Source organism: Vanessa atalanta, chromosome 17, assembly GCF_905147765.1.
Source record: "Vanessa atalanta chromosome 17, ilVanAtal1.2, whole genome shotgun sequence".
Lineage (NCBI taxonomy): Eukaryota > Metazoa > Arthropoda > Insecta > Lepidoptera > Nymphalidae > Vanessa > Vanessa atalanta.
This window is the reverse complement of record NC_061887.1, coordinates 11,327,556-11,354,089: the sequence shown is the minus strand read 5'-3', so window position 1 is coordinate 11,354,089 and position 26,534 is coordinate 11,327,556. Positions and strand designations below refer to the sequence as shown.

Here is a 26,534-nt window from a genome sequence, read left to right as displayed (position 1 = left end):
CTATTTAAATCGTAACCTTATCACTACGCAATAAGGTTCGAAACGTGAGCAGTTGTTTAACGTAGCTGTATTTATCTTTGCATTAAGAAGTGGATTTTGCAAGCGATTATAACGCTGGAGAAACAGGCAAGACTATATTATTACTGATTATATAAGGAAGTATACGCGGATTTAAACATTATGCCTTTATGATTATAGTTTAGTTTTGTTTAGTTCGATTGAACTGGATTAATGTTACGCGATTGAGCTAGTTTTTTTTTTGCTATATTATATTGGAATTATGTACTTTGTTTAATAATGCAGCAACGTTGACTGTTTGTAATGTTTGACATACATAATTAACTTTTAACTTTGTCATAGTAAATAGTAATAAAATGAGGATGGTGCGCGTGGAATATTATAAAGTCATTGAAGTTCTGTTATATAGATTAACGTATTAAAAAAAAACCGTCGTTCTCACTACCAGTAGTTTGTATTCGCTTATGACTTTGTATTTGCTTTTTTTGCTTCAGAATCAAGTTCCGTGCGCTCTGATTTTTATTTTATAAACTATACCAATAAAACGGAAAAATAAAATCTTTAATTTTACAGTTAAAACACGTTTGATACATCGAGTGTTGTTGTTGTAGAAACAACCGGTTTGGTACGATCGAGATCCACGAGGTCCGTGTTGAATATGAGCGATGGCTGAGCGACGGGAAGGCTTGTAATTAGTTTCAAAGTTCGTCTTGTTAAGCAGTTACTTTATTTACATAAGAATTATTAACATTATTGCCTTAACTATATATAAATACAAATTTAAAATTGTTACCGTACAAATCATGACGGCGTGGAATTGTCGCAGGAATGCTAACAGCATTTTACCATTGAATCGCAATTCCGATCCTCTGGGTAAAATGAACCAGCTTTCCTGACACATTTGGTGTACTAAATTTTTTTTTTTTTTGTTTTTTATTATTTAGCCTAAGGCTATTTACGCTAAACCAATGTACTATATCAAAGATTTTACATCGTCATACTGTAGCTGTTTTCTTTTAATTTTAAAAATTAAACAACTATCATTAGAAGTTCGAGAACAAGAAGAAGTTTGCTTCAGCTTTTTCAGCGGCGGCTCCAATTCTTAACATTGTTTCTCTGGTATGACTAGCGTGTAAAACTAAACTATTATTGTTAACCAGTAAAACTTATCATATGTAAAAATATATATCAAATAATATTCCGATTTGTCGTCTGTATATACGCACTAAGATACTGCTACACCGTGAGCTAGTTTATACGATTGGTCTACTGAACGAAATTCAGTCAAAAATGCATTGACTGTCGATTGCGGGTTCAAAATCAGGCAAGTACCACTGAATTTCCATAATTAATTCGTGTTTGCAATTAATATCATGATTAGAATTGATCTTGTGAAAACATACAAGTGTCTAATATCATATAAATTAAGACTAAGTGTATACAGCAACTGGAGTAGCGTGGTGGAATTAGCTCAACCCTTCTCAAAGAGATTAGACATTTAAACGCAATTACTTTTTTTGAGTTGAAAATGAACTTATGTCTCAATTTAGAGCATCGTAGTAAATCCACAGCCTAAACATATGTTCAATATAATTTTTCAACCATAAACTAGAATATGAGAACCGGCTAAAATATAAAATCTTTATAAAATGTTTAGCTAAACACTTGATACTTATTTTATTATTACTATTATAATACCGTTAGGCGGAGCCACCTGATGGTAAATGTCATCACTAAGAAATATTAACCATTCCTTAAATCACCAATGTACCTCTAGCCTTAGGAGACGAAAGTTAACGTCCCTTGTGACAATACAAAGGAATTTTGTAAGGCGGTAGAATATTTGATTAGTGATGATAGTGATTAGATAATGTAACATATGGATGATAACACACAGCCTTGTTTAGCCCATCACTCTGGCAACATAGGTAAGGTAAAAAAAAAAATTAAAAAAAAAACTCATTACAAATAAATTTTAAATAATTTTCATTTGTTTACAAACATTGTTTTCAAACAAATTATAGTATAGAGCCATGAGTTAGTTAGGCGCCATTGGAAAACCACCCTCACTTATTAGTATATAAGATCAATAGCAAATCAGAAAACGGTATTTATATACAATATTTCCTTGCATAAGAATAAATTACGACGCGGAAAGTAGTAAAAGTTATCAAGTACGTTTGACGCAAAAAACGTTAGAGAAAAACAAATGCCTCCGTGCATATTTCTAGCCAGAAACATGGAAATAATATCAATAAGGAATGCGTATATCTTCAATTAAAACATGTTATTATAAAAAATATATATAAATTAAATTATTTTTATTTAATTTGATGTTATAAAAGTTTATTTGAAAATGATTTTTTTTAGTACTCATTTAAACTCAAACTCAAGTCTCCCGTCGTCGTCGACGTCTTTGAACTCCCAGAGTTTCAAAGACGTCATTAAAAACGCCATTGTTTGACGAATTCATATTGAATATCATAGATTAATCAAGCTCCAATGATATCGCGCCAATTCAACGTCAAATGTTGTTTAATTGTCTTTACTTCTCTCGTAGTTGGAACAGGCTGTAGATATCAACACTAATAAATATTATTTGCAAGTTTATTTCTTCATGACAGGGCTTCGTGCGAGTCCGAGTGCCTCCCATACATCACATATTGTACCTACCGCAAAAGCGCAATGCTTAGTAATATAGTTTGTTATGAGTGTTAATACAGGCACTGGGGATTATATTCCATCACCAAGGTTGGTGGCGCATTGGCGATGAAAGTATTGGTTAATATTTCTTACAGCACCAATGTCTATAGGATGTGGTGACCAGTTACCATCAGGTGGCCTCTTTGCATCTCCACCTGCCTACATAAGAAGACAGTTATATTAAATTGAATTATACTGTTAATAGTTGGAATAAACTGAGTTTCTTGCCGGTAATTCTCGGTGGAATCATACTAATCTACATTCCGTACCGGTGGTAGCTTTAAATTTAGTTCATAAGTGTAAAATGACGATTTAAATGTGCTTTTATGAGTCTACTTGAATAGAGAATATTTCGATACTGATATTGAAAATTAAAAAAAAAACAACTATTTAGTCAAGGGTAGGCTAGTATGTGTAACAATTTTACATACAATGAAACTATAATTAAAATGAATATAATTTTTTTTCTTGCAAAAAATAAATGCGATAGAAAAAATATTAAATTAGTTTTAATAAAAATAATTTCGTATTCAGGTAGTAACTAATTGTTAAATAATCTGTTTCTAAATTATATATATATATATCTTTATCACTATGATTTCCACAGGTATTGTACTTGAGATATGTTTTTTTTGCACGTAATTACGTCAATTCTGCATAATATACATACTCGTATTTTGGAATCGTTTCGAATTTGCCCATTCAAATTTTCTCACTGCATATCGTTTTTACGTATGTCTTGCTGATAATATCGCGAAATTATCACTGTTATTAGATATGTGGATTTGGACGACTACGTATCGCCCGTGACTTTGATAATACATAAAATATAATTGAATAAAAATCAGATCGTTTGGTACAATATAGTGTTGTTATGGTTAAATCGACTATCTATTTGATGGTTAACCGCCCATACACATTGGTTCTGTAAAAATGTTAACCATTCCTTCTATCGCCAATACGCCACCAACATTGGGAGCTAAGAAGCTATGTCCCTATTGTCTGTAGTTACTAGCTTACTACAACTTCAAAGAATTGCTATTTCACGGTCATATATCTGATAAGAGGGTGGTTCCTTCCCAGAGAGGATTGCACCAAGTTAAGAATAATTTGTAAAATTGAAAGAAGATTCTGTAAGCCGTTAGTGCGCCACAAACCATGGGAATTTTATAAAATAGGCCGCAGGGTGTTTGTCCTTGGTACTCGTTATTACAAAGGCATATTAAATATTTATTTCCGTGTATTATAAGAAGCATTAGTTTGGACAAACTCTGCTTCATCACAAAAACAAGTAACTTGAAAATAACAAAAAAATATATAATAACTCTTAACGAAATAACGGCGTGAAGATCGTGGTAAATGATTTCCTTAAACTGGTGTTTCTAAAATAATTGTAGCAGATACGTGAACATACAAATAGATTATCGATTTGTCGTTCGGTCAAAGTTGTATCGTAATAGAATCGTGAACGTATCATTACCGTTATAAACTAGTTGAATTTGTCCCCGAATCACCCTTTACAAATTTAACTTTGTGTATGAACTTGCTCATATTTCTATACAGTTATCCTTCAAACTAGAACACAGGTGCTCAATAGTATTGCTGATTGGCGCTAAATTAACTCTTAAGGTACGCACGGATTGTGAAGCTACCTGTCATAAGTAGCTAAAGAGTACACTCAAAAACAGTTTATTTTTATTAAATAATTTAATGTAATGTAAATATAGACAAAAATAGTCTTAGAACAATTATATATTTATCTAAATTTTTCATATATTCGATAACGCGAAAAAGAGGTTTTTTTTCTCGTCCATATACTGTTGCAGCCCTGGACACTACTGCCCGTAAATCCAGCGCACTTTATTACATTAATGTTATTTGTCATATGTTTATAATTTCCATGAGATACAGAATTCAATATTATTTGGATATAATGGGTGACTTGGATTGGCCGAATGCGGCAAGCGACGAGCGTCAGTTGACCCGACCCCGGCTAGTGCTGTGTGACGCAAGCTCCCTTACGACAAATTAAATTTACATCTAAATATCGCGTACAAGACTATTAAACAGACAGAAACTCTATACATTATAAGCGAATATTTGTTAACTTTATATAAATCTTAATACATTTCCCGTATGAACAGAACAACACTATTGATTTTTTTTTTAGTGCAGATGTTACGTAGTTCACAACCTTGAGGGTCACAGCCAGTGAGTTAGGCGAAACCGAATTGTTATATACATTCTGAACATCGGATTTGACGGTTAAATGTAAATAATAAATACGATTTAAAAAGTTGTTTACTTAAATTTTGCAGTTAAGTTCGCTCAGTTGTTTGTTTCAACAGTATCTCTGGTCAGTTTTGTCATGATATACCGTAGTTAGCGTGTGTGTGTAGTTGACGTAATGAAGACGTATTGGTTGGTGCTCTGGTCGCTGTGGGCGGCGCGACTGGTCAGGCAACCAACGCTACCTGTGCGCGTAACCGGTGGATGGTTGCGCGGTGTGGTAGCTCCCGATGGTTCTCATAAACGATATATGGCGGTTCCCTTTGCTACCCATCCTGTTAAGCGTTTTCAGGTGTGTGAAACAGTTCATTTTATAATATATCCCTAATAGTTTATTGTCAATAATAGGCATTGGTTCAGTTTGTTGTGACTTTTAGTCATTTATTTACAAATGTACTATATGCATATAGTTGAAATAGTTTCAGCATCACCACGATATACTGTTCAGTTTCTTAGCTGGCCTTTGTCGCTACTCCAGTGACTCAATTTGAGCCATATAAAAATGTTGATTAATTTTAGTGTCAAACTGTCTGTATACGAAAAAAAATGTCATTTTTTGTCACAATACACTTTCGTAAATTATTTTTACATCACTGTCAATACTAATAAATGTAGATTATTAATAAATAATTAAATGATACCTTTTTACGTATATATCTCGTCAATCACTTTAAAACATTCTCTCGAACGTGACATTTGCGAAATAATCTGTGGCCTATTGGCACAAATAAAAGTAATAAAAAAACATATTCAAGTTGATAATATTTATGGTATAAGATAAAAAGATTTATAAATAAAAACTTGTGACTTGCTTATATAAAATAACTTCTATTTATGAAATTTAAACACTTATAAATAGTATTTTGGATAGACTTACATACATTCGAGTATGCTTTTTTATTGCTTTTATTTGTGCCAAGAGCGCACAGATTATTTCGCCAATGTTACTTCCAGAGAATGTTTTAAAGTGATTGATAAGATATATACATATATAAAGGTATCATTTAATTATTTATCAATACTCGATATAACAGCTGAATTCAACTCGACGAAAGTAATAAATAGATAGATAAACTTAATCACGCGTTGATTGTGCTCATTCGTATCAGATAACTTTGGTTTGGAATTGATATCTTCATTTGCGTTTAAAATAAGCAAAAAAATAAACTGACGAATAGCCATGCTTCCACATAACTCAACGGCAGCTAATTTTAAGGAATAATCAATTGTGTAGGAGACATTGAAGTGGTGTACTGCAAGCGTGCACGTAAATATAGATGAGGTTTTTGTTCCTTCACTCTCATCTCTTCTCTCGTTAAACGAGAGAACAGGTGCCGGATCAAATAATTTACGTCCATTATGTGATTAAGAACTGGTGGTCAATTCTACTAATTCATAAATATTATATTACATAAGTCTGTTAGTGGGTTGGGTTTAGAATAATCCTCCACGATTTTGGGGAAACAAATTGTTGTATATGTTAGAGAATTGGTCCCTGATTACAACAATACCACTCGCGTCCTGCGAAACTGCACCATTTTCGAGAAAATTAAGAAAAACTATCATAACCTATACACGCGGAAATATGTCAAATAGATCGTAATATTACTATAAGAGCAGGATAAGTAATTATTTTGTATAAGTTCGTCAAGGATGCAATATACATAAGGTGCTTGTCATATGTCAAAATGCTAAATGAATGTGTCAAATATCACGAATGTGTTTTGACGTTATTCATATTTAAATATATCGTTCGTTGTTTCTTTTTGACTCGCGTATTTCGAATGAGTGCTCATTTTGTTTGTTGTGATTTATTTCGATGATTTTGCTAGAAAGCTTAGATTTATACATTTGATTGTATAAAATTGACACAAAACCGACTCTGTTAACTCTGACTCCCTAGAGTGTTTCTTAAGAAACCGAAGGCGCGAAGGGGGTGCAGCACCCGCCTGCTGTATCAAAGCACAGGCACATCGTGCCTGTGCTTTGTTACGAAAGGCGAAGGTGCTGCACATCCCGTAGCGCCGAAGGCCACTAAGTTTCGAAATTGTTAATAAATAGCCTGATTTGAGGTTAGAATTATATGATTAGTTTTTGCCAATATCTCAAGAACGAAGCAAATTCGCATGATGGGAATGGTACCAGAGCATAGGGAGAATACTCATATACTTCCCCAGAGCCCCTCTACCCCCCGCTCCTGAAGCAGATTACTAAACCGCAACCGCTGAGTTTCTTTCGCCGGTTCTTCTCAGGTCAGGGTGTTCCTTTTTCCGAACCGGTGGTAGTGTTTAATTTGACCATCAATAAGAAAGTGTAATGCTTCTATATTAAATAAAGGAATTTGAGTTTTTTGAGTTTGAAAACAGATACAGTATCGTAGAATTCATCAATTACAATACTTTAGAAATTATTAGTAAATGTTGTTAATTTGTCTTTGTAGTGTTTTAAACAAATTAGTCCAAAATCCCCACAGTTATTAGATAGGCATTGGTGATCCTACCATCAAATAGCTATGCCTTGTACATCAGTGACATAATATCTCAGTTCAAAATTTGGTAGGGAGAGTAGACATAGTTAATACGCCTTATATTGCTAATAGGTACGGCACTTGTGTACGTCTGCCTACCCATCAGGTATTAATAATATTTCAATAAATAATATGCAAATAATACAAAGATATGTTGTTATTCAGCCAATGGCTACGATTATTAATCAACTGTTGTTAATGTAATTTTAAACATTATTATAATCGGTATATTATGGTTAATGTAAAATTAAAAGAAAATACAAATTAAGACTTATGCAGACAAATTGGACATTGACTTCATGATAAGTGATATCGTAAAGCAATAGGTGACCTTATTATTTCGATAAAGTTTTTATCACCAAGAATTTTATCTTTCAAGGGTCCTGGTCCTGAACCAACATGGCGAGGCGTTTTAGAAGCTATAGAAGAAAATGTTCGATGTCTTCAAAGAATAGGAAAGAGCATACTTATAGGTCAAGAAGAGTGCTTAATAATGAATATATATACGCCCATTGATGCTACTGCACATTCGAAATATCCAGTGATGGTTTTTTTTCATGGGGGAGGATTTTATGAGGGATCCGGTACAGGTTTTTTATATGGTCCAGAATATTTAGTAACTAAGGGAATAATTCTAGTTGTTTTGAACTACAGACTGCAAATTCAGGGTATGGTTTGCTTGAAAATAAAGGAAGCGCCAGGTAACGCTGCTTTAAAGGATCAATTGGCTGCTCTTAAATGGATTCAACGCAACATCGAAGCATTTGGCGGAGATCCCAACAGTGTTACAATAAGTGGTGAAAGTGCAGGCGCGGCTTCCGTGTCTTTCCATATTCTCTCACCGATGTCAAAAGGTCTCTTTCACAGAGCTATCTTACAGAGTGGTTCCTCTTTGGACCCTTGGGCGTTACAGTTTAGACCGGTGTACATGGCTGGTTTATTGACAAAAGTTATGGGACACGCCACTGATGATTTATATGAAATTTATAATATATTAATGGAAAAATCTGATGAAGATTTAATTGTTAGTAGAGTGCCTAGAAGACCAGGTCATCTTATTATTTCAGAATTGCTTTATACACCTTGCGTTGAAGACGAAATTCCAGGCGTCGAGCCGTTTTTAACTGAATTCCCATACGATTTGCTATCTACAGGAAAGTATAACAAAGTTCCTGTATTAATTGGTCGTACAAATTCTGAAGGTTTACTTTTTAGTAACATGGAGAATGATACAACTTTACCAAAGATAATGTTTGAGAAAACATTACCTAAAAATTGGCACGTACCAGACGAATCGAAACGAAAAGAAATTGGAGCGAAACTCAAGGAATTATATTTTGGCGACAAGGATATTTCCTATAACACTTTAGAGAATCTATCACAATTGTACGATGAAGTATATTTTTCATTTGGAGTTTTACAGGAAACCGAATTTTATTTAAACACAAACGATAATCCAGTATATAGCTACGTCTTCAGCTATGATGGGAGACGGAATATTCTAAAATTTACACTCGACCATGGATTAAGTGCAGCACCGGGTGCAACGCATGCTGACGATCTGTTTTATTTATTTCAACAACCACTTCTTCCCTCATTTTTTGAGCGTACGATGATAGATAGGGTAACAACGTTGTGGACTAACTTTGTTAAATATGGGTATGTATTGATTTATTAATTATAGTAATATTTAAAAAACTTACCTTGTGACATACGATATTGCATATATCAAATCACAATGTACAAATAATTCTACACATATGTACGGATTCTGGTTTTAGCTTTGAAGCGTTAATAGCTCAATGGTTTACGGGCCGCCTAGCGATGTTAAAAGTCGCAGGATCTATCCTGACCCCTTGGGCTATTGTCGTCTCCACTTCTAACACAAGTGATAAGCTTAAAAGGGGTAAATAGGATTTACGTTTTTTCTTCTACATTTTTCGGAACGCAGTCGCAATCGCAGTCGTACTGGCAGATATCTTCACGTAAGGCATAAGGGTTATGTTTCCTCCAGGCAACCGTTTACTGTCTTTCTCCCTGCTTCTTTCTATTATAAACGGCTTTGTATAAAATTATTTAAAGTTCTTCTTGTTATTATTTTAATTCACATGGTATATTTAGTAAAAATATTATTTCTTGTTATTTATTTATTCACAAACGTTGTTAATTCATTTCATTGTATATTTAATTTAATTATGTTATTATGTTATCAACCGAGTATCTCAATGATATATCTCTTTTTTTTCATAAGAAGTTTCATAAATACCTTAATTTAAAATATCCGATTTCTTGCCAAATTTGTGCTTATTAATAAATATTTTTAAAATATTGAAACTGCTCGCTAGTATTAAACGTCTAATCTGACTAATTTAAGCGAAGGTTCGAACAACTAGCTTACCTTGTTACTTTGGAAAGATAAGCAACGACAATTTAGGTTTTAATTAAAGCTGGAAAGAAGACCAAGGTTTTAAAATCATTGCCGACATTTATTAAAAATAGAGACTGAGATGAAAGTTATACTGCGCGATCAAAGTGAAAATCCGAAACGCCGAGATTATTTCACGAAAAGTAGCTCCAGACGCAGCGATAGTGACGGCTGAAAAATGTAATTTCACCTGAGATTTTGTGATTATACAAAAAAAGTATCTATTGATACGCTGATTATACATGGTATTTACACCCGTAACATTAAATTGGTGATTTCATATCTATGTTATATAATGTCTATGAACGGTGGTGACCACTTATGTTTAGTCGCCCCAATATTATAGAATATGTATTTATGATATTGTCATAAAAAGAAATTAACTTTTTCAGGGACCCAACTCCGGAGGTAACGGACTTCTTGCCAGTGAAGTGGTTACCGACCAACAAGACTTCTCCACAAACCTTCGTCATAGACAGAGAATTCTCCACCATACCTCTTTGGCCCAGCGACTCCTTTAAATACTTACGTGATATCTACTCAAAGTATAGAAGAAAAACTGATTGAGAAATATAGACAGTTTATTATGTGATAGGTGGCAAACGAGCGGGAGGCTTACCTGAAGGAAAGTGACTACCACCGCCCATGGTCATCTGCAACAGCGGGGGGCTTGCAGGTGCGTTGCCGGCCTTTACAATAGAAGCAATATTATTCAATTTTTACCAATTTTTAAAGATTATCTAAGTTATTTTTAGGGCATTGGGGCGGTCCGTTACTATTTGAATTAATCTGTATTGTACTAGTTCATATTCGATCACTATAAGTCAGTAAGAAAAACTAAGCATTAGAGCACAATGACATGACTGCAGTAGTTAAATGCTAAAAATGGACTTGGACTCTTATATGCGAATGCTGCCGGTGAGGGATTACCCTTGCTGTCATTAGCGTGTTCTATGTGAATATAATTTAATGTTAAAAAACTGGTTGTAGATTTTAAATGTCAAATTACTTAGATTGAAATCTATATAATTATATCTTCGTGTTACCTTGACTTTTGTCCTAGGAACGCTTATGTTTGTAAGGTTATATAGAATCTCTTTTACATGTGGAGAGTAACAAAATGGGATGTATGTCAAAAGGGCTTTGGGCAGGGTATTAAGTGTATAATAAAATTTAAGCTTTAGTTAATGACGATGGAGGATTATGAATAGGTATTTTATATACTTTTGCTTAAAGCGAGGCTTGCAAATGTTTTATGAGTAATTGAATGTTTAAATACCTTGGTATGTTTTTGAAATTTAAATGTTCCACAGAATAGAATTTAATGTTTATTGCAGTGAGAATTGAACCGTCGTAATGTTATAGATTGTTTTTACACTATGGTGACGTTATCGTCTTTTGTTTTAATATAAAAATGGAGAAACGATTACTTATCATACGGTGCTGATACGTAAAATATTTTGGAGATATCCCTCGCTTGATATTCTTAAAATGTTAAAAATGATTCAAGTGAGAATATCGGAATAGACTTTAGCAAACAGGTTTTAATTGTATTCGGTAAAATTAATTAACTTCCGTTTCAAATTGTGCCCTTTGTAAGGGGTTACCGTGCTAATTGTTATTCCTCATAATTTATCATTCGTGCACTTAGTCAATTTATTTGGATTGATAGAGAATGTAAATTACATGAGAAAATATTTATCGGTGCATAATTTTTTGTCAGGCGGCCATTCTCGAGAGGACGAACCGAATTCCTAGGGAACGAATTATTTGCACCTTTATTTGCACACATTGGTCAAATAATCCTCAGTAATAATTTGGTCAAAGATGGTCACGCACATTAACTTGTGAGCGAACAAAGGGCAATTTCCTTTGGTTGCTGGGTTCCTGGAATGATGGGAATACTTGGTAGATATTATAGAGCGACAACCCAGTTACACACTTTATTTTATTACTTAATACGGGGAGGGGAGAGTTCAAGTGCAGGACCAACGGCTTTATGAATTTTCCGATGTACTGATTTAGCCAACTTTCAAACTTCGGGCTGCTACTGAGTCCCGTCCCGGAGTTTGAACCCAGGACCTCGATTACTCGAGAGAGGTGATAAGTCTTACGAACCACGAGGCAATCAAAAAAAATGTACCAGTTCATGTTTAGTGCTTACTTCCGTCTGTAAGCATTCAATGGAAAATATGGCATTTTAGGTGTAAGATCGTGTGAAGATTATGATGAATTGTATGCAAATATGTAAGATTATTAATTACAAAAATTTATATGCTTTAAATATAATTATAATATTTGTTTTTATTTATATTTAATTATTTGATGTTTTATTACATTTTTATCCAGACATTAGAATCAATATTTAAATATTATTTGGAATTTGATAAATAAAATGAGTATGATGTTAAACGTGCCTATGTCGTTGTTGTTTGATCAAAGTCTACCTTATAATATGTATCTACCAAAACTCTTGGTATTTTTTTAAAGTATAATTTGAAAACGAGCATTAGGCTTAGCTGATGCAGAGTGACTACCGGCGCCCATAGACATATTAAATACTTGGAGGCTTGCAGGTGCGTTGCTGGGGTTTAAAATATAAGTATTCTAGGTATTGGAGCAGCTTAGTGGACTCAAAAAATCTCTCGTCACAAGAAGGCCAGCAGTTGAACATTTAAATTTTGTATCTTTTATTCATTGCAAGACAATAAATATAAATTGGGATTTATCTTTTGTATATTATAATCCCCCTCAGGGCATCTCCGGCTTTATTTATTATAACATAATAATAATATACCCCTATCACTATTTAATAAAAAGTCCCTTGGGGTCCGACGTTCAAAAACTAATCGCCGAAATACATCAATTCATCCGGCTAGCAAATTTCCGGATACTAAGAGGCTTAGGACCGTCCTTATTGATTTCGCTGAATGAACGAAGATCCACTGAATGAAAGATTTGACGGCTCAAACTTCACCATTTAATGAACGGATTAAGAAGCGAATATAGTCAGTAGGAATTTCAAACGCTTAATACTGATATAATTGGTTCTTTTATATCATTTAATGAGAATAATTGTAGCTTGTTTTTAGATTTCGAGAATTTAATTTGATACTTAAGTTGTATCTAATATTATACATAGGTATATATATATCTATACATTAATGCGTGTTTCATTGTGATGTATTAATATATTATGTTCAACTATGCTATGAATACCGCTTTTCTTTCTGTCTCTGTTTCTTTCGTCTACCTTATCGCTGTTTCAGTGAAAAGGCCGCACTCAAGTTTGTTCATAGCTTGTAGTTTATATATAGCCACTATATTTCTTATAATATTTATGTATACTTACTGTTCAATTTCCGAGATGCTGCGATTCCGAGAAGCCGAGATATCCCAGTGGTTAGAAAGCGTGCATCTTAACTGATGATTTTGGGTTCGCAACCAGGCAGGCACTACTGAATTTTCATGTGCTTAATTTGTGTTTATAATTCATCTCGTGTTCGGCGGTGAAGGAAAACATCGTGAGGAAACCTGCACATGTCTAATTTAAACGAAATTCTGCCACATATGTATTCCATTAACCCACATTGGAGCAGCGTGGCGGAATATGCTCCAAACCTTCTACTCAAAGGGATAGGAGGCCTTTAGCCCAGCAGTAGAAAATTTACAGGCTGCAAATGTAATGTATGTAAAAAAAAACCGTTCAATTTCCTTTGTTTAGATAAATTGGTACAGAATGATTTGTTCCAAATTACAAGGTTGTAAGTAAACCTTTAAACTAACGTTTCCGCTATTTTTTTTTCATTTTGTAACTATATCATATAATGATAAAGAGTGTGATAATATTATAATTTTTATTGCGTCAATCGTTATAAAATTATACGTTATTATAGTTAATATAATACGGTTTAATTTATTCCTAATTTTGTTATATTTTTAATTACATTTAATATAAATATTTTTTGTTTGTTTTCAAACAATTTTATAATGTAAATTATTATATTAAGAGTTTTTGTTGTATGTATTCTTAAGATATCTCAGTAACAATCAATTTTTTTTCAATGTTTATACGATTTCAACGAACGTGTTAGCCTTTGTTATATCTTTTCACGTTTTGATTTTCGTTGCCTTTTAGTTGTAAATTTTTATTTCTAGAAATATTACAATTTCAATTTTAGGATTATCATGCAAGAACATTTTGTTGGCTGTTAGTTTTATTTAGGTTTTAAATACGCAGACGATTTCAATAAAACTTTTTTAACATTACATTAACACTTGAAACTTTTTAAATTGAACATTAGAACTACTGGAATTCGTGGAGGCTCGTCTGAGTAGTTACCCCTCGCTTATCAAATATTCTTCCGCAAAACGGGAATACTTAGTATTATTGTATTACGGCTTGAAGGATTTGTTTGCCAGTGGCACAAGGGACTTAGGACAAACAAGGAAGAATTTGCTACCTTTTTATGCCGAACATCTGATTGCTCGAATGAAACCACGGTCGACCATTAAATTCTAAAATTCTGTTGCAAATCATTATAAGAAATAAGCGCATGAGACATCAGTGGACTTCTATTGGAATCCACGATTTCTGATTAAGGATCACGTGTCCTAACCAGTAGACCGTCGACTTTTATACCTAATCGTTGACGACTGACACCTCAAACGCAAACGAAGCCGCGGGCGACAACTAGTATTATATAAACTATAAATAATAACAATACACATATATAATAAATAGTACATATTATTATATAAGTAATTAGTTATTTTTATGAAATAGTATGAAATACATTTTATGAAGCTGTATTTCTATAGTCCACTAAATTCTTAGACTCATATTGTATAAAAATACTTAAAAGTCTTTGAATCTTCATTCATTTCACTGAATTCTATGCGGCATGTGCTTCGTTCAGAGCGAGCGCTAGTCCAAGGCTTACGACCGCCACTATTGCGTCTATTCACGGAGCATTTTCAATTAAAGCGCCACAATAAAGATTAACAGAGCGGCTGGAGTTCGGGACGCGTCGAAAAATCCGCGGGACGTCGCAAATCCGCCGGAAAATACCCGTAATCCGCCACAGAGTAGTATTTAACATAAGCCTCTGTTATCGGCGGGCGCACGGGCGCCTAATGGCGGCGTAGTGCGGTGGAGCCCTAAGTACGGTCAGCGTAACCGTTGAAATACGGTATGCTAGATACATGCTTTCCATTTCTGACGTTAAACTTCTTTAAGTGCGATGAGAGCATGAGAGTTTACATTAAGGACTTAAATAAACATATAGAGAACAACATTTTAAATACTTCCTATGAAAATCATGACCGCGTAGAATATTACGATTGTTAAAAGCAATATAATACTCGTAGTTCAACGACTTAATTGTCAAGTTTGGTGCCGCATTTGCAATGTATTTAAAATTTCTTGCCACGCCTGTCTATTAAGTTACGTTATCAAGTGGCCCATTTGCCTGTCTCCCAACTAATTATATATATATGTATATATAATTGGTTATATATATAAAACGATTCGTAATTCTTTTGGCGAAAATTAAAGGTTTTACATGTATAAGTTGAGTTCCGCTTGTGTCGCATATACGATAAATAATAACCGAGCAACAAATTAATGTTAAAAAATATCAACGAATACAAACTGTATTCGTTGACATTTTTGTATAAATCTTTTGATAAAATCGATAGATTGTTAATTATGATAAGCTATTTTTTTTGGGGCTTTTTTCAGTCATCTAGCAATGTTTGTTCTTAATATCTCCATTTGAAAACTGTTACTAAAAATTGCACAGAAGCACTTGTTTTAAATTGATTTAAAACAAACTTATTGCTCGCCTATGTTTTTCACCCCAGGAGTGATATTTGACTCCAGCACTGGACAGCTAGATGAAACAAGTCTACATATATATGTAAAATATTCTATTGCACTTTATAGCTCTATGATATTCACAGATAACTCATTAATCAATAACAATAACATTTGTTTTCTTTATATTTGCGTGAATGAAATGCAATTAAAACAATATATACGCACGATTTAATACAAGAAGTGGGAATTCACAGCAGCCCGCGATGAAGTTCCAATCTTAATTAACATTCGGAATATTATCTGATAAATATACAATTACGAATATTTTCATTTCGTATATTCAATAATTTCAGGTCCGATATTGTTTATGAACTTTTGAAATATTTATTATTATGAATGTTTACCAGCAGTAGCAACGAGATGGACACATTAATTTTTACTAAAGATAGCGAGTTCATACCAACATTCCTACGATTTTATGTGTTTGTAATTGACCTCGTGTTCGGCGTTGAAGGAAAATATCGTGAGGAAATTCGCATGTGTAGGATGAAATTGTATTACATGTGTATTGTGTATCCGCGTGTCTGTATACTATCCGTATCCTTGTGTTGCTTCAATGGGCGCTTGCACGCCATGACGCTAAGCGAGAAGACGGCGTGAGTCTGCGACGCTGTAGAAGAATCCCGAAACCACGTTCTATTGAAAGGTGAGCTCTACGAGGACGAACATTCCGAAATGCTAAGCAACTGGAGGAGATCGGTAGAAGGACCAGCATACTTCCAAGAAATGGTGAACAGCGAAGACAGCTTTACAAGACTGAAAGTGATCGCGCACAAATAGCACGCGAAAAGGACCTTAGTGCACTCTTCGCTCCATATAAATTTCTCGGGATGCACTGCGATGCTCGATCGCAAGTACCGAGTGCGTCTCCCAAGATTCGGTCCGTATACCGAAAGGTGGGTAGGACCATGTATACGTGTATATGTGTATACTAAGACGCTTTGAAGGAGCGTGGTCGAAATTACTCTAAACCCTTGTCTCAAAAAGAGCGGTAGCTTATATAAAAGTAGAATATTTTAAAGTACTTTTTAGTTTTAATGTTGCTAAAACAGCTAGATTTAGCAGGGTCGTGTTACAGTTTGAAGGGTTTTAGAGCCAGTGTAACTGCAGGCGCAAGGGACATAACATCTTAGTTCCCAAGGTGCAAGTGCATTCGCGAAGTAAGAGATGGTTAATGTTTCTAACAGCGCCAATGTCTATGGGCGGTGGTCATCACTTAACATCAGGTGGCCCATTTGGCGGTCAGCCTACCTAAAAAAGATTCCCAAAGTTGGTTGCGCATTGGCCGATGTAAGGAATGGTTAATATTTCTATCAGCGCCAATGAATATGTTTTAATTTTATTTTTATTATTTTAATAAATACTTTGTATCTGCTTTATAAAATGGATAGGATTATTTAACACAATATAAAAATAAACAAATGCGAATACTATAACCGGTAAATTATAGGAAGCATGTAGGTTTCCAATTATATATAATTATTATTACTAATAATATAAATGATAAAACAACTCTGTCTGTTATGCTTTCACGGCGAATTCGTCATAATATATGTAGCCAGCTTGAACCTCCTTTTTACACCTATTCCTTAAGACTGCCCCCCCTAAAACTAGTATTAAATAGAAAAAAATCAAACAAAACTGTATACTGAAAGCTTGCGTGTCAAAGCTTGTTCATAATAGCGGCCACGAAATCTTTAAAGACCTAACTTCAAACAAATTACCATAATAGCGAAGCGGTATCTTCATACCAACCCTTATGTTAATAGTTTAAGCCCGAGATGGATTGCTAACGGTCAGTCGATTTAACCCTCGGGAGATAAACTAAAAAGTGTCCGGATATTCGCCGACAATAACCTGGCCGACTACAAATTTGCCGAAATGGCTGAACAGCGACATTATCAAGTTAAAGCAGTGCGCGATTTATAAATAATTTATTTTAAATTGTAAATAAGTGTTATTGATGAGAAAGGTCCGTTCACCCTTATGTGACTATTTACTTAGGTTTGTAGTTGTAAAAGTGTGGTATAAAAGCGGTTAGTACCTAAAGGGTTAATAATACTATTATTAAAACTTTTCAAGAAGGTGCTATTTAATGTAAAACGTCAAAAGGAAACAACAAGAATAAAAACTCAATTTTCCGTTAAGACTACGTCAGCTCAGCTCCCTTAAGTAATGAATTTGTAAAACAACAGCCACCCAGACCTTCACCGGCGATCTCTCCACACTTGTGTACCAAGTTATTTATCCGTGATACGTGCAAAAATGTCCATTCGACCCGCATAAGTCACCTTATCTACCTGCTGCTAATGCGTTACCCAATAAATATTACGAAATGATAACTCCCGCCAACTTGCGAGCCCACCAGATAGCCCTTAGAATTATATGGGGCCATGTTATCTATATTTGAGCGGGTTTCGTAACGATAACACCTGAAAATTGCGTAGCTTTGACATGTGTTATGATGTTTTGTTTTCATGTCGGTGGCGGACATCAAAAGGGTAGTTTGATAATGAAACGCAACATTATTTTGTTATTTATCTAAAGTACTAGGAATATACCTTCCTAGGACTATTTAGATAGGAACGTCGTTGGGTGATATTTACCCCTGTAGTAGTAGTCTATTACCGTTCTCACACATTGATCATAGCGTAGCTTAGCGTTTCATTGAAATGGAAAATATAAATATATAATTGTTATTTGGGAGCCAATACTTAAGTACTTTATTTTTTATGATATAGGTAGGCGGACAGGCAGATGGGCCGTCTGATAGCAAGTGGTCACCACCGCCCGTAGACGAGAGTGCTGTAAGAAATTTCTTACACCGCCACAAACCTTGGGAACTAAGATATCATTTCCTTGTACCTGAAGTTACACTGATTCACTCACCCTTCAAACCGGAAGTCAACAATACAAAGTATTGCTGTTTGATGGTAGAATAAAGTAAAGTGAGTTGTACCTACTCAGGTGCGGGCTTGTATAAAGCCCTACCAGCAAGGTAGAAGTACATAATAGTACCTACTATATTTTATTGTATACAGTATTTACATAACTACTCACACCGGCATGGACGTAATTTAGTATTAACAATAATGAGAAGTGCGCATAGCAAAGATATAAGTAGCAATATTTATTTAATAGAGTTTGCATAAGGATGTTAAAATGATAATTGTTAATAATATAAAAATTAGTTTATAACATCAAAATAAGCATAAGCATAAGCATAAGCAGCCCGTAAATGTCCCACTGCTGGGATAAAGGCCTCCTCTCCCTTTGAGGAGAAGGTTTGGAGCATATTCCACCACGCTGCTCCAATGCGGGTTGGCGGAATACACATGTGGCTGAATTTCGTTGAAATTAGACACATGCAGGTTTCCTCACGATGTTTTCCTTCACCGCCGAGCACGAGATGAATTATAAACACAAATTAAGCACATGAAATTTCAGTGGTGCCTGCCTGGGTTTGAACCCGAAATCATCGGTTAAGATGCACGCGTTCTAACCACTGGGCCATCTCGGCTCTATATTCAAATACATCAAAATATTAATTGAAATTTGGATAATTATAACTAAAGTTCAAAGAGTGATGAGTGATGAAACTAAAGTTCAAACGATGTCGAATGTCTAGTCAATACGGCTTTCCTGGAACAAGATATTCGTTTCTATAATTATAAAATTCAAAAGAATCGTTAAAGAGTGTTTGTGTGCTAAAGGATGTAACAACACTAATGACTTTTTAGTTGACTGCACACCTTGGGAATGAAATGATCGCCTCCAGGCTGTTTCAAATAACTAAAACATAATTATTATTGTACATGCAAAATGGAAACAAAAAGATAAAAAAAAAATATCCCGCTGAGTTTTTGTCGCCGGTTCTTCTCAGGTGTTAAATTCCGAACCGGTGGTAGATTTTTGACTATCAATAAGCAAGTGTAAAACACTTCTATATTGAATAAAGATTTTTTACTTTGACTTTGATATAACGCAAATATTTTTTTCGTTCCCTGTTACTTAATTTAAATTTTTTTCATAAAAATACAACGATAAGTATGGTTTACTACACAATATAACTACATGTAACCCTATGATATATTTTCTGATTTTCATACAGAATATATGAAGTCGTGCTTAATTCCTTGTCTAATTAAGTAATTGTTATTATTATTTCTTATATTTGATCGGAATTATGATAAAACGGTGAACGGTAAACTAGCATTCTTGCCACCATTCCACGAGGTCATGATTTATGCAGTGACTATTTTTATTTAAGGATTTAGTCTTAATAATTCTTATGTATTTCTTGCTTTTTCTGCTTGGTAGAATCTACGTAACGAAACGCAGGCTTAAATTAAATCCTGTAACATGACCATTAAGATGTACTTTTCAGAAATTATGTGGAAATACAATATTTTGTTATGAATTGTCGTATATTTGAAATAAAACAATTATATACAATCTGCAATGTCACAAATTCATAGACAACCTGAATGGTGACAAATTCATAGACATTGCAGAAGCGCAGAGTTATTGGTCATTTGAAGAACGCCTTACGCCCTAAGTCCTAATAAAGTATATTTAATAGCATAAACATATTTCAGTTTCAACATATTCTTGAGCAAACAACAAACAATTCATTTTTATTGCTGGCTTTTGACAGGTGCGTGAGCCATTGTCATTATATACACAAGGGATAACATCTTAGTTCCTGTTGAGGTGCATTGACGGTGAATGGAATGTTTAGTATCTCTCATAATCATAATTTTCCAATGTATATTGCGATGAGCACTATCGAGTGATTTTCTAGTCTGTGTGTGACATAAATTAAGAAATCATTATAATACTTTTTTTTATATTATATTATGTCCGATGTATGTGACAGACATATGACTCCACTCCACCTGATGGTAAGTGGAAGTGGAGTCCAAACGCGAAGACGACTAGTACAGTCAGCTAAAATGAGCTGCATCAGTCACCTTCTCCATGCTAGCCCGCAAGGTTATAAGAGGAGGGGAACACGTGTGCTGGTAAAGAGTTCCATTTTTTTCGCGGTGTGACAAAGAAAAGAGCCAAATTTCTTTGTCACAGTTAGGCGGTGACTACGCGAGCCAGGACGCGTAGATCTGTGAAGGAAAGTGGAAGCAGGAATTAGAGTGATATAGTCGATAGAAAACGCTCAGCGCTGCTATTTCTCGACGCAAGCGTAAAGGTTTGAGGGTGTTTGTGACATCTACGTCGCCAATAATGCGGACCACACGTCGCTGCAACCGATCCAAGGCTTCCATTAAGTACTTAGCGGAGCCATACCAGAGGTGCGAGCAATATTCAACGCAAGATCGCACCAGCGTTTTGTACAGCAAGAGCAGTTGTTGTAGCGTGAAAAAACGCCGCACCTTGTTCAGGACCCCGAGTTTCCATGAAGGTGTTTTGATAACAGCCTCGATATAATGCCTTGGATTAAGGTCACAGCGAACGTCGATACCTAGTACGGCAATTTAGGTTTGTATCACTAGCGTAGTGCCACTGAAGGAAGGAACAAGGAAAAATGGTGACTTTTTAATTGTGAAGGCGCATACCTGCGTTTTATTGGCATTAAACTCGACAAGATTATCAGAACCCCATTTGGCAATGAGCTCTAATGTCCTATCGAGTTCAACAACAAGATCCCTCCACTTCTCCTCAGTGGCGGCCCGTCCGGCTAGTGCGCGTCCGTGGTAACCCCCATGCACTGTACTATCGTCTGCATAGCAATGTATATTCCTAAGGGTTAGCATAATATCATTAATGTGCAAAAGAAAGCGTGTGGGGGTAAGCACAGAACCCTGAGGAACCCCAAAAGGAAGGAAAAACAAAAGAACGTGTATTACAAATTGTAATCAGAGATGAATCAGAAAAATAACCTATTAATCTTAGATCGATGGTTAGCAGCGCATTCATAATTTGAGAAAAGGTTTATTCTTACAATGTTAAAATCTAAGGGTAAGAGAGACGGATGGCTCAGTGGTCAGTACGCATGCAACTTAACTGAGATTGCGGGTTCAAACTCAGGTAAGTTTTCAATACTTGAAAATTCACTGAATTTTAACGCAAAATTTTGTAGTTCTAGATGTTTTGCAAAGGTGATAAATTCAAATTATTTGTAAAAAATATATGACTAAAAGAGGATATAAGATAGCAACAGTAGGTAAAAGAGCGTGGAGCTAATACTTGTTGACTTATTAGCTGATATATTTTATATATCGTGTCTGGAAGTATTTGTATTTAACTAACATAACTTTGTATTTTAAATTTTGGAAAAGAGTAACTATTGAGTTTCTTGCCGGTCCTTCTCGGTAGAATGTACACTCCAAGCTGGTGGTAGCTTCACTTAATATACTTTGTGAAATGACGACTCACAAGTGCTTGTAAAAGCTTATTAGGATAAAGTATACGTTGATTTTTTATTCGTTGGCATTTCTTAAATTATTAATAATAACACATTTCAGGGCAAATCGCTCGGCTGAGCTCGCCTCTTAAAGCAAAAATTTGGAGATTATACCACTACGGTGCTACGGTGCGGATTTAGGAAAGATTTCCCTAAAGGCCGAGGTTGCCAGGGCCTAGAGGGGTAGAATTTAGAGTGCCGCAAAATTTGCTGAGATTTTTCTTCACAAGTCGTTGCCTATTTTAACCCACCCGTCACCATTAAAGAACTCAAAAAAGTGCCCACAATACCTCGCTATGTTATTGCAAATAACGAGATTTGGATTTTAAAAATTTTCAAGGGAAATAGTAGTAAGGGAAGTAGAAGTAGTTGCATTAGAATCATTTTCGCCACATAATGTTTGTCACTCTGTTGCTTATTACTGCCGATCATGAAAACTTGAGAATATGCAAACTCAGTGGTGCGTGTCCGGAATTGAACCAAGTTCAATCAATTCAAGTCTCCATTTATGATTTAAATATTCAATCCGTTGGGTCACCCTTCTCCACTAAATAAATGGTACAGTGTAACTACAAGCACAAGGGATATATTAAGATCTTAGTTCCCGAAATTGGTGGCGCGTTGGCGATGTGAGGAATGTTCGAAATTTCTTACGTTCCAAAACTATGTGGGCAGGTCAACACGTGATCCATGCCTATTTTATAAAAAAAAATAAAAAAAAAACTTTTAAGTAAAACAACTGTTAATATTAATAAAACATTATTTATTCATTCATTTAGTATATATCAAAAAAATATAGCGATTTTTAACCTGTGGTTTATATTTATGATTATTTAAGTGTTATGGAAAACAGTATCCACGATTAATGTTTTCAGAGCACAGCAGAGCATAAGAACTGATTAATTATTTCCTCATCCTGTATTAATACCATATTCATATTTCATTTCGTATAATATAATATTAATTTCCGTCTACTGTTTCCATATTAACTTACGTATAACATAGCTTGTTCCAAATTTAATTCATATAAAAAAAAAACAGTTACAGTTTTTTTTTAATTCAAAATTGGAATATAATCACATAAGACCTTTTAAGATAGTAAGTAGTACGAGCGTAGAAATAAAAATGTTAGTAATTGCTTATATAAGAGTAGTTACAGGGTGTAGACTCATCCCTTAGGCGAAGGTCAGCTGGCGTGCAAGTTAATTCTGCGTGGCGTAATTTATAGCGACCCCAGAGCGCCGGCCGCACTGTAGCCATATATTAAGAATTAATTTTTCTATTTGTATTTAGCTAAGGAATTAAATACCTCGATAAATCTAATGCTCTTGCTTTATTCTAATACATTTTCGCATTTATTTTAATTGTACTTGTTGTTTTGTGTTAAAGTCGCTGGTCTAGTGGTTAGTTTATTTGGTGGTAGGGCTTATTGCAAGCCTGGGTATGTGCCACCCATTCTTTATATATTTTATCGCCAAAGAGCATATACTTAGAACAACTGACGTAACATCTTAGTTTGGGAATTACGACGTTAACATCAACCTCGAGAGGTTGGTGGCGCATTGGCTATATAAGGAATGATTATTAATTCTTGCATTACTAATGTCTACGGATAGTGGTGACCACCAGGTTGCCTATTCACCAATCAAATTCCATAGTGAGACAATTTAGGGGTTTGAACAGTCATGTAACACCAGTGAGATAATTTATATTTATAGGTAGGTACGAGTAGATATAGATTTTCCCACTATTCATTTACAATTCAAATTATTTTATATAAGTTTTTAAATAATGTGATTTGTGTAGAAATGAGCATGGAAATATATAATGCGTATATATATGTTACAGTCATAGTGATTAAATAGCTATTATACATAATGACTGGATTATATATAATAGCAAAATTGGCTGGACAATGTGATAAATTAATCACTTTTTCCGGATATTATTCATAATAGCGGGTCAAAGTTAGCCAAAGTAATAAAAACGGTCTAATTTACTTTCTAAATTAAAGTTAAATAACTTTATAACAATGTCAATTAACGTTTAATTATTATATATTACATTACGTTAACAGCCTATAAATTTCCCACTGCTGGGCTAAGGCCTCCTCTCCCTTTGAGGAGAAGGTTTGGAGCTTATTCCACCACGCTGCTCCAATGCGGATTGGTGGATATACATGTGGCAGAATTTCGATGAAATTAGACACATGCAGGTTTCCTCACGACGTTTCCTTCACCGCCGAGCACGAGATGATTTATAAACACAAATTAAGCACATGATAATTCAGTGCTTGTCTGGGTTTGAACCCGAAATCATCGGTTAAGATGCACGCGTTCTAACCACTGGGCAAAATTATTACATATGACAATGTTTATTTAAATTCTTAAAATAAAGATTATACTTATTACTTTTCAAATATCACTATAATACTGTTACACGTATTTAGGTATGCTTAAGGCAGATTGAAATATAATTTTAAAATCTTTACCTATAACTGCTTGTTTTATTACATTATCCAAGTTTTCGAAGGTATTATATAAAGCTGCTGGTTTATGTGATTAGTTCTGTGTCAATTATCACTTTATCAAAATTGAGTGGACATTTTCAATAATGGCTAGATAATATATATCATATCAAGATTTATTATTTTGGCTGTAACATATGTATATAATGCGTATCGTCGCCGTGGAAAAAGAAAAATAATTATGTAAATTTTTGAGTTCATTGTATCGTGAGTTACTTATTTGCGTTATTTATTTCAACTCAACTCAACTCAAATTCCTTTATTCAATATAAAAGCATTACAATTACTTATTGATTGTTAAATTAACTTCTTTTGTAAAAAATAAATTGGTAAAGAAGGTATATTATTCGATACAAGATTATATATGTAGATGATAAAAAAGCGTGGAGTTAATGCTTGTTGACTTCCAGGCAGGAGACATAAAATACATATATAATTGTATTTAACTAACTTTATTTTTAGATGTTGAAATAGGAGTAACTACATTAGTACTACATTCTGAATCGGTGCTTTACTTTAAATAGTTTGTTAAATGACGATTCAAAAGTGCTTGTAAAAGCCTACTTGGATAAAGTATATTTTGATTTTGATTTTGATTAAGCACTGCCATACGCTGGTTCGGAAAATATATTTTCTTTTCCCTGACCTGAAAAGAACCGGCGTAAGAAAATCATTCCTAATTTTGGTTTTTGTCAATTTTATGATTTACATATTCAGTATGAAAAGATAAGCCATAAAGAGAAGCCAGGAGGCGATCGTTTCATTCCCAAGGTGTGCTATCAATCATAAACTCACATTTAATTATATGTGACCATATAGTATGAACCCGCATAAAATTACAAGTAGAGAGTTAATTGCAATGGTAGTCACCATTTTTTTTCAAAGTTTAACCAAATATCAAATCTGGGCAAAGACCACGATATGCTCAAATTGTACTAAAAACCTTTCTAAGATACATCCATTTTCCAGAAGTAGGACATACATTTTATTACTGTTTATTTTATTGTGCAGCCAGACTGGAAAATTCTCCAACCGATGCTGAAAATAAACTTTTAAACTCAGCTTTCCGTTTCTGTAAGGTACAGAGAACGACTTTGGGCAATGATAAACACAGATATAATAAAATACCTTTTTTTGTTAAGACAAATTAATCACATATTAAAAAAAATTTTTTGGATATAGATGCTTGATCTTGCTTAAAAACCTTTCACAACGAAAAAAATTTAGATACTTACCAGATCGTTAATTTGGTTTGTTTTAAATAGCTATGCGAGTTTCTTGGAGTTTCTTCTCGGTGGTAGAGTTGACGATTCATAAATGTTTTATTTTTAACATGAATTCCAAACATTGGATTTGCATTTGATTTGCAACATAACGATACTAAGTATTGCTGTTTTGAAAGAGCCGAGATGGCCAGTGGTTAAAACGCGTACATCTTAACCGATGATTTCGGATGCAAACCCAGGCAAGCAACACTGAATTACATGTGCTTAATTTGTGTTTATAATTCATCTTGTGCTCGGCGCTGAAGGAAAACATCGTGAAGAAACCTGCATGTGTCTAATTTCAACGAAATTCTGCCACATGTGTATTCCACTAATCCGCATTGGAGCAGCGTGGTGGAATATGCTCCAAACCTTCTCTCCAAAGGTAGGGGCGGCCTTAGCCCAGCAGTGAGAAATTTACAGGCTGTTAATGTAATGTAAATGCTGTTCTGCTATTGAATATCGACTTTTTAATTAT

At 34.4% G+C, this 26,534-nt stretch overlaps 2 protein-coding genes across 2 annotated transcripts in view; one reads left to right on the top strand and one right to left on the bottom strand.

Moving 5' to 3' along the window:
• The window catches only part of LOC125070180 (esterase FE4-like), a 43,653-nt gene extending 33,021 nt beyond the window's left edge, over positions 1 to 10,632 (bottom strand). The window contains exon 1 of the mRNA XM_047679908.1: positions 10,582 to 10,632. The gene's annotated coding sequence lies outside the window, so the exon portion shown is untranslated. The remainder of the gene's footprint in view (positions 1 to 10,581) is intronic.
• Positions 5,121 to 10,804, top strand: LOC125070181 (esterase FE4-like). Its single transcript, XM_047679909.1, has 3 exons — positions 5,121 to 5,302; positions 7,917 to 9,196; positions 10,355 to 10,804. The coding sequence occupies exons 1-3, from the start codon at positions 5,129 to 5,131 to the stop codon at positions 10,527 to 10,529; spliced, it is 1,629 nt and encodes a 542-aa protein (XP_047535865.1). The 5' UTR covers positions 5,121 to 5,128; the 3' UTR covers positions 10,530 to 10,804.
• The last annotated feature ends 15,730 nt before the right edge of the window (positions 10,805 to 26,534 follow it).

What these genes read in the sequence shown, in the direction of transcription:
- LOC125070181 (XM_047679909.1), top strand. Translation starts at nt 5,129, where the DNA reads ATGAAGACGTATTGGTTGGTGCTCTGGTCGCTGTGGGCGGCGCGACTG. An exon ending in ATCCTGTTAAGCGTTTTCAG is followed by an intron (nt 5,303 to 7,916) that starts GTGTGTGAAACA and finishes TTATCTTTCAAG; the next exon opens with GGTCCTGGTCCTGAACCAAC. An exon ending in ACTAACTTTGTTAAATATGG is followed by an intron (nt 9,197 to 10,354) that starts GTATGTATTGAT and finishes TAACTTTTTCAG; the next exon opens with GGACCCAACTCCGGAGGTAA.